Source organism: Aotus nancymaae, unplaced genomic scaffold (assembly GCF_030222135.1).
Source record: "Aotus nancymaae isolate 86718 unplaced genomic scaffold, 86718_ANA_hifiasm-v0.15.2.pri h1tg000083l, whole genome shotgun sequence".
NCBI classification, from domain to species: domain Eukaryota; kingdom Metazoa; phylum Chordata; class Mammalia; order Primates; family Aotidae; genus Aotus; species Aotus nancymaae.
In genome coordinates, this window is record NW_026988498.1 from 4008111 (window position 1) to 4017527 (window position 9417).

At 41.3% G+C, this 9417-nt stretch overlaps 1 protein-coding gene across 6 annotated transcripts in view; it reads right to left on the minus strand.

Moving 5' to 3' along the window:
- The window catches only part of KIN (Kin17 DNA and RNA binding protein), a 53068-nt gene extending 43804 nt beyond the window's left edge, over positions 1-9264 (minus strand). For 3 of the 6 annotated variants that reach the window (XM_064369020.1, XM_064369021.1, XM_064369019.1), the window contains exons 1-5: positions 9098-9263; positions 4189-4283; positions 3382-3425; positions 3174-3296; positions 1628-1809 (exon numbers count right to left, since the gene is read on the minus strand). In XM_064369020.1, the coding sequence (XP_064225090.1) occupies positions 1628-1809; positions 3174-3296; positions 3382-3425; positions 4189-4283; positions 9098-9211 (558 nt within the window). In that variant the 5' untranslated portion in view covers positions 9212-9263. Of the gene's footprint in view, positions 1-1627; positions 1810-3173; positions 3297-3381; positions 3426-4188; positions 4284-9097 lie in introns of all 6 variants that reach the window. The other 3 variants (XM_064369017.1, XM_064369018.1, XM_021670609.2) reach the window with 2 other exon arrangements.
- Positions 9265-9417: the final 153 nt, after the last annotated feature.

Below are 9417 nucleotides of genomic sequence, written 5' to 3' on the forward strand. Positions count from 1 at the left end.
GCCAGGCGTGGTGGCTCACGCCTGTAATCTCAGCACTTTGGGAGGCCAAGGCGGGCGGATGATCTGAGGTCAAGAGTTCAAGACCAGCCTGGCCAACATGGTGAAACCCTGTCTTAAAAAAAAAAATTAGAACTTACACACTTTGCAAATATTATCCAATTGAGAATTATTCTAAATACCAAAAAATAGCTTTTCTGTACCAAACTGCAGAAGTTTACCTATATTTTTATTTCAATTCCGACTTAAACAGGAAATAAAAATATAAGGCAATAAACTTTAGGAAAAGCAAAAGCTTTTTTCATTTTTATTTTTTAGTGTGTTCGAGAACAGACTAACCTAATGAATAATCACCAGTGGTATACTGGAACAATGGTTACTTCCGGGAGATGAGGGTGTTAACTGGCAATGACCATGAGGAAACCCTCTCGGATACTGGAAACACTCTATATCTTTATCTGGGTGATGGTTCCACAGGTCATCTGTCACTCTTTCTACACATGCATATTTGTAAAGTTCATTGAACTATACACACAAGATTAATGCACCTCATACACTTTAATCAATGTATGTTAGAGCTCAATAGTAACAGTTCAAAAAACACTCCACAGCTGGTAGTTTCACATACACACCAGGCTGTATTTGCCTGCTCACACACAACTGTTAGAATGGAAGCCACAGGAGGCCAGGCACAGTGGCTCACGCCTGTAATCCCAGAATTTTGGGAGGCTGAGGAGGGCAGATCACCTGAGGTCAGGAGTTGGAGACCAACCTGACCAACATGGCAAAACCCAGTCTCTACTAAAAATTTAAAAAAAAATTAGCCAGGCATGGTGTCTTGTGCCTGGGGTCCCAGCTACTTGGGAGGCTGAGACATGAGCACTGCTTGAACCTGGGAGGCGGAGGTTGCGGTGAGCTGAGATTGTACCACTGCACTCCAGCCTGGGCAACAGAGTGAGACTCCGTCTCAAAAAAAAAAGAATGTAAGCCACAGGAGAGTTTTTTTAATCTTTTGTTCACTGAGTATTCCCTGCACCTAGTATAGGCCTGGCATGGAGGAGGTGCTGATAAATATGTGTTGAAATAAATGCCTCAACCTAGTTATTCAAACGCCTCAGCTCCTTCCCTCTCCCATTCACCTGGCTTGCCTCACTGATTGTTCAAGACTCCTCGGCACTGGGGTTGTATCCACCCTCAAATACTCCCCAGGCTGGAGTTAACACTGCTTCTCTACGTTAACACGTTCTCCACAGTTAACACTGTCCTCCCCAGGCTGGAGTTAACACTGCTTCTCTACATTGCCACACAGTGCTTACCTCCAGTACTAAATTAATTATAATCAGTGGAAATTATCTGTGTAAATGTCTTTCCATTAGGTGGTATCTCTATTTAGATATAAGGAAATTGAGCTTTAGAAAGATTATGTAACTATACAAGATCATGAAGTTAGTAAGTCAGGAATTAAACCAACGTTTGTCAATGCCAAAAACTGTGCTTTTGACACCAGGCTGGTTCTCCTCTTAGTTAAGGAACAGTGCCCATAGAAACTCGATTCAATGTTACAAACACAAGCCACTGTGCTTCTTTAGACCTTTGGACATGGCCTTTCAGGCTGATGTTGCTCGCCCACCTGTTCCTTCCCTTCCAGACCTCTCCTCACTTGTTCTTCAATAAATTTGGCAGTTTTTTCTTCATCATCAAGGTCCTGCTTTTTCTTTTTCTCCAGCTCCAGCTGCCGGCGGATAGTTTCTGGGTCCCTGTCTATGTATTGAATATACCAGCCTTTTGGCGTCTCGTCCACTTTGCACAAGCCTTAAAAACACAGCAGCCGCCATAAATTAGCATACAATCAAAACGAAACATAAATATAAATGTGTTTCATCTCTGCATATTTATTCATTCAAATACACTCAAATCAGGCCGAGTGCAGTGGCTCAAACCTGTAATCTCAGCACTTTGGGAGGCCAACATGGGTGGATCCCCTGAGGTCAGGACTTTGAGACTAGCCTGGCCAACATGATGAAACCCCGTCTCTACTAAAAATACAAAAATTAGCTGGGCGTGGTGGTGCACACCTATAATCGCAGCTACTCAGGAGGCTGAGGCAGGAGAATTGCTTGAACCCAGGAGGTAGAGGTTGCAGTGAGATGAAATCACATGACTGCACTCTAGCCTGGGGAACAGAACGAGACTCAGTCTCAAAAACAAAAAAAAGCAAAACACCAAATACACTCAAATATATTCAAATACACAAATTCATGCAGCATATGGAATTTTCCATATTTACACTTAATGAAATTAAGATACTGTTTGTGGATTCAACCAACCGAGGATCAGAAATATTCAAAAAAATAAAAATGGATGGTCACATCTGCACTGAACATGCACTGACATTTCTTCCTTGCCATTTTTTCCTAACAATAGAGTATAAAAACTATTTACATAGCATTTACATTGTATTAAATATTATAAGAAATCTAGAAATGATTTAAAGTATGCGGGAGGATGTACACAGGCTAAATGCAATTACTACATCATTTTATTTTATTTTATTTTTGTTTGTTTGTTTGTTTTGAGATGGAGTCTCACCCTGTCGCCAGGCTGGAGTGCAGTAGTGCAGTATCTGCTCACTGCAACCTCCACCTCCAGGGTTCAAGCGATTATCTTGCCTCAGCCTCCCGAGTAGCTGGGACTACTGGTGCGCACCATCACGCCTGGCTAATTTTTGTATTTTTAGTAGAGACGGGGTTTCACCATGTTGGCCAGGATGGTCTCAATCTCCTGACCTTGCGATCCGCCTGCCTCAGCCTCCCAAAGTGCTGGGATTACAGGCGTGAGCCACTGCACCTGGCCCATCATTTTATTTTACATAACGGACTTGAGTATCTGTGAATTTTGGTACCAGCAGGGGGTCCTGGACCCAACACCCCAGGGATATGGAGAAACAACTGTATTATCTTGCATAATATTTATTCAATTCTATCTAAGTATTTAATATCCAATGGTTATATGATGTTCTATTAACTTAATACAGAAATTATGCTCCCAAAATGGAATCAGGTAACATGACAAATAAAACATTGACCCAATTTTTTTCTCTTTTCTTTTTCCAAACGTCTCGTCCTATGAAGATTAGAAATGAGAAAGAAAAAGCAGCTTTAAAATCTCATTCGTACCTTCTCTGCCCAGCCACTTAGTAAAATCGGTCAGAGTTTCCCACTGAGTGGCATTCATGTGGATGTGTTCTCGGTGGCTGATGTATTCATTGTAGACAATGTTGTTGTGGACCCTTTTAGTGCCTGAGAACGAAATATGATACTGATGATTCTGAGAAGATTATGCGATTTATAAAGTTATCATTTGTACAACACTTAAAATCTTTACCAAAGCGTCTCCTAAGAAGTTCTAGGAAGTCATTTCGGAATTCCCTAATAAAGAAAGAAAGGAAAGTATTAAGGTAATTTCTACAAACATATAGCATCATCTTTGCAGTAGTACAGTTTTTTGTTTTCGTTTTTGTTTTTAAGACAGAGTCTCGTTCTTGTCACCCAGGCTGGAGAGTAATGGTGCGATCTCTGCTCACTGCAACCTCTCCTTCCCGGGTTTAAGCAATTCTCTTGCCTCAGCCTCCCAAGTAGTTGGGATTACAGGTGCCCGCCACCACACCTGGCTAATATTTTTTGTATTTTTAGTAGAGACAGGGTTTCACCATCTTGGCCAGGCTGGTCTTGAACTCCTGACCTCCCGATCCACCCACCTCCCAAAGTGCTGAGATTACAAGTGTGAGCCACTTCGCCTGGCTTTTTAGTGCCATTTTACAAATGAGGAAAATAAACCACAGAAAAACTTAAGTAGATCATCCAAAGGCATACAGTTTTTAAGTGGAGAAGGATTTGAGTTTGGGCAGTCTGAATGCAGAGCCTATGTTCTTTGTCACAATTGTGTTAGAATGAAAGACAGTTTCCCATATTTGAAGTGGAAGAAAGGAAAAACTAAGTTGTGAGAAATAATTTTGTAAGAGTTTTATACTATGATTAAATTTCAAAAGAAGATAAAAATTGAGCAAAGAGAGAATACACTTGTGTTAACATATAAGAAATAATAGAACCCCCAATATTTGAAATATTAGCCATCTATTAAATGTTCAACTGAATAAAACTCATAAGATAAAGAATTCTTTGAGTTACTTACTCTGAAAAATAATCCATGAACTGCTGAGGATTTTCTGAAGCCAGCAATAGTTGTCTCTGATGAGATTCGGACATACAATGACACTTAAAGCCATTCTACAAAAAATGTAAAAGTAATAAATTCTGATTTAGATCATCAAAAAGGGCTCTAAATAGAAGTATTTAGTTAAAACCCCAAAAAATCTGCTCTTTGATGATAAATTAAAAAATAATCAAATCACTAGCTATAACTACCCTATTTTCCAAAAAATTTTTTATGGAGTTGAGCTTTGCAACTCTGCTAATCAAAGAATAATCCTTGAGATCAAAGAGACAGCAAAAGAGTGCTGTAGAAAACAGACATTAATAAGAAACATACCAGGCACAGAAACAGAAACAGAAGAAAGATTCCATTTTTTAGACTCAAGTCAACCAACTCTTATTGAGCACTACTTTACACAAAGTGTCAGACAAGTGTTTAAAGCAGTAAAATGGGTCATTAGTGAATTTCCCTCACAGAAACCACTTTCACTCACTTTCTTCTACTTCAGCTCACTATCCAAAATACATTGCTGCATATTTCATTAGCCTTGTTAAACATATCACATCTGTACCTTCTTAAAATGACTGGAAAAAAACATACAAGTTTTAATTTAGTATCTATCTCTCCTTACCATTTGAACCTCACTCTTCACTAGTAATAGAAACAAAACACATGCCTTTCTTGTATTCCCTATCTCTATCTTAAGCACACTCACTCAGGCCAGGAAACCAGAAAACATCCTAGATTCCTTCTTCCCCTCTACCTTCAATTTAATAGGAAGTCTGTTCGGCTTCTTAACAACCCATATCCAGTCCCTCTGTTCAATCTCACTGACACTGTCCAGATTTCCACACTCGAATTTGCTCAAGCAGTTTCCTAATCTTCAGATCGTGGACCTCTTACATAATTTTTGCCTCTTGTGTATATTACCTATAAGTATCACAGTTATTATTTAAATTTATTTTAAAAGAAAACTTGGTATCAGCCTCATAAATAAAAAAAAAGTATTGCTTTCCATAAATTAAAAAAAAACAATAATAAAATGAACAAACAATAAAGTTACTAAATCCTAGAAACCCAAGAGTCGATTGGGGTGATACCATGGCTATGACCTTCATTCTCTTCAATCTTCCACTATCAGGAGATAGAAGACAGGGAAGGGAAACTGTAGGGGTCACCTTCTCCCTCTCCCAGCCCACCTTCTAGGTAGGGAAGGGCAATGAATAGATCTGAGGGCAAACAGGCATGGAACCACCACAGAGGTCTTACTCTGAAAATTGGTAATTACAGAAAAGAATTCATCCTCTACTCCTTTCCCATAAAAATTGCATCTCAGTGTAACGTTTAAGGATGGCCAGACACAGTGGTTCATGCCCTAATCCCAGCACTTTGGGAGGCCAAGGCAGGAGGATTGTGTGAGCCTCCAAGTTCAAGACCAGCCTGAGCAACACAGTGAGACCTCCATCTTTCAAAATATTTTTTTTAAATTAGCCAGGCAAGGGTGGTGTGGTGTGCCTATAGTCTCAGCTGCTTGAGAGGCTGAGGCAGGAGGACTGCTTAAGCCCAGGAGTTGGAGGATGCCGTGAGCCATGATTGAGCCACTGTACTCCAGTCTCGGCAAGAGTAAGACCCTGTCTCAAAAAGAAAAAAGTAAGTGTAAGGATAACCAAATAGCCCTAACTGATGAGGAAAAGCTCATTTGTACAAAAGCATGACAGCCAATAATAAATGCTAAAAAAAAATTAGAAAAATAACCTCTTAGCAACTCCTAATTAAATAACTGACTCAGGCAAGGATGCTAAAACACACAGGTAAAAGGTTGGTAGAAAACTAGATATATAGGCATGATTTCTAAACATTACTCCATTAGTCACTTGCTCTTACAAAGGGGAAAATATTACTTTCTAATACTATTTACAAGCTGTAACCTTTACTCAGTTTAAGTACTACCAAACAATACTGCCTTCCTTATGTGATGCTGTATGAAATATATAAGATCACCTATGAAGAATACTATACTCTGGGCATGGTGGCTCGGGCCTGTAATCCTAGTATTTTGGGAGGCCAAGGCAGGAGGATGGATCGCTTGAGTCCAGGAGTTTGAGAGCAGCCTGGGAAACATGGTGAGACTCTATCTCTATAAAAATAAAAAAGTTAATTAGGCATGGTGGCATGCACCTGTGGTCCCAGCTACTTGGGAGGGTGAGGCAGGAGGAAGATTGCTTGAGTTGGGGAGGTCAAGGTTGCAGTGAGCCAGTATCGCACCACTGTACTCCAGCCTGGGCTACCAAGCAAGACCTTGTCTCAAAAAAAAAAAACAACAAACAACAATATTCCTCCCCCAAAGTGTTTAACCTGAACCTAATCTATATCACTTACAAAGTATTCTTTCTCCCCAAAAGGTTTAACCTAACCCAATCAAAGGTTTTAGATATAATTTCCAGTTGACAGAAACCACTAGTTAGAAGACGGCTGGGCACAGTGGCTCACATTTGTAATCTCAGCACTTTGAGGGGCTGAGAAGGGTGGATCACAAGGTCAAAAGATCGAGACCATCCTGGCCAACACAGTGAAACCCCGTCTCTACTAAAAATACATAAATTAGCTGGGCGTGGTGGTATGCACCTGTAGTCCCAGCTACTTGGGAGGCTAAGACAGGAGAACTGCTTGAACCCAGGAGGTAGAGGTTGCAGTGAGCCAAGATAGCGCCACTGTACTCCATCCAGCCTGGTGACAGAGTGAGACTCTGTCTTAAAAAAAAAAAAAAAGACAAAAGACAAGGAGAGGAAACAAGTCAACATACATGGGATGTTACAGGGCAACGGCCCAGCCTCCTCTCTTCAACAAGTCAATGTGAAGAAAAAGAAGGCTGGGGGCGGTGGCTCACGCCTGTAATCCTAACACTTTGTGAGGCTGAGGCAGGTGAATCATCTGAGGTCAGGTGTTTGAGACCAGCCTGGCCAACGTGGCAAAACCTTGCCTCTACCAAAAATGCAAAAATTCGTCTGGTATGGTGGCAGGCAACTGTAATCCCAGCTACTTGGGAGGCTGAAGCATGAGAATCACTTGATCCTGGGAGGCAGAGGTTACAGTGAGCTGAGATCATGCCACTGCACTCCAGCCTGACACAGCAAGACTCTGCCTCAAAAAAACAAGAAAAAGGGGTGGAGGAAAAATGGGTTCTATTCTAAATTTAGAATATAGACAGAATTAAATTTAGAGAAAACTAAAAGTCCTAATAACCCAAAGCACAGAGGACTTTTTGGGCAGTGAAACTATTTTGTGAGATTTTATAATGGTGAATATATATTATGCATTTGTCAAAACCCATAGGATGTACAACAAGAGTGAACCCTAATGTGAACTATGGATTCTGGATGATACTGATGTGTCAATGTAGTTTCATCCATGGTAACAAATATCATACCGTGTTATAGGATGTTGATGATGAAGGAGACTGGCGGGGGGTGGGCGGGGGTCCTAATAACCAAATCTATAACAGTCCATGGCTTTTTATTGAATCTTAATTTAAAGAAACAGTTGGAGGACAACTGAGAAAGTGTGAATGTGTATTAGATGATAAAGAGGAACTTCTATTAATTTTGTATGTTGGTGAGATATATTGTGGTTATATAGAAAAATATTCTGAAATTTTAGAGATGCCTATTTAAGTATTTCAAAGTGAAATATCCTGATATTTGTAATTTACTTTAAAATATTTTTAGAAAAGTAAATATGGCAAAATTACTTAAAGTGCTAACTCTGAGGTTATGGACTGCATGTTTGTGTCTCCCCAAAGTTCCTATGTTGAACCCTAACCCCCAAGGGGATGGTATTATGAGGTGGGCCTTTGGAGGTGACTGGGTTTAGATGAGGTCATGAGGGTACAGCCTGTATGATGGACACGGTGGGACCGTGAAGAGGAAGAGAAGTCTCTACTAGAGCTTGCTCTATTTGCTTTGTGAGGATAGAGAGGCAGCTTTCTGCAAACCAAGACCCTCACTAGAATCTGACCATGCTAGCACCTTGATCTTGAAGTTCCCGACATCCAGAACTGTGAGAAATAAATTTCTGTCATTTAAACCACCCAGTCTACTGCACTTTATATGGCAGTCCAAGCAGTCTAAGACATTAATGGACATATAGACATTCATTAATAGAGAGAACTAAAAAGAATAACTGTATCAATGTTAGTCAGTGTGAGTCCCACCTAAAATATCTCTTCCTTCACTTGTAGAAACACTAGATTAGATTATTCCAATTGCCTCAGTGTTCTTCCACCCTTACCCAATCCAGCCCAATCTCCAGAGGAAAATATGATCACATCACTAGGATCCACAGCATTCCATCAACCACCTCTGTAACGGGGAAAGTGTAAATTCCATAGTGCAGCATACAAGGCTTTTCAAGATCTGCTCAGACTTCTTGAGCCACTCTTTATATACTTCACTCATTTAAAACTCAACGACAATCCTACAAGTAGGTGGAATTACTATTCCCTCTTTACAGATAAGTAAAGGAGAATAAGTAAATAACTTGGCCAAGACCACACACGGCTAGCAAGTGGCCCAGCTTAACTTTAAATTTTGACAGTCTGATGTATCTATAAACCAGGTAAATCCATAATCTTAACCAAAATATCATTCTGTGTCGGGTACAGTGCAGGTCTCAATAAATGCTTGCTAGATGAGTAGTACTAAAGAGCTTAGCTCCCCTTTTTCACCTGATCCCAAAAGAGGTGTGAATCCTAACCACCCTGTTTCTCTGAAGAGCCAAGTCAAGTCAGAGCTGATGACTGTTACTAGCAGCCCTCGGCCCCGCATCCAGGACCTGATCCTGGACTCCCAGGGGCCCTCCTGGGAAGACGGGCCACCCCGGGCCCACTCACCTCGTCGCGGCACTGCTTCTGGCACATCTGGCAATACCAGCGCAGCTTCTGCAGCCCCTTGGACTTGATCCTGTTGGCAATCGCCTTGGGAGTAAGAAAATCCGACTTGCCCATGGCGACCACGACAGCGATTACTTTCTGGACCCCAGGGCCCAGCCAGCCGGAAATGGAACCGGGCTGGCGGTGGTGGGCGGGACAAATCCCTGCTGAGAGGCGGAAGGAGGTGGGGCCTGCGAAGACTGGGTTGCAACGCTCGCGAGACTCTTTTCGCCGTAGCGCGAGGAAATGAGACTCAAGAGAGCGAGGTGGGAGGGGCGTGC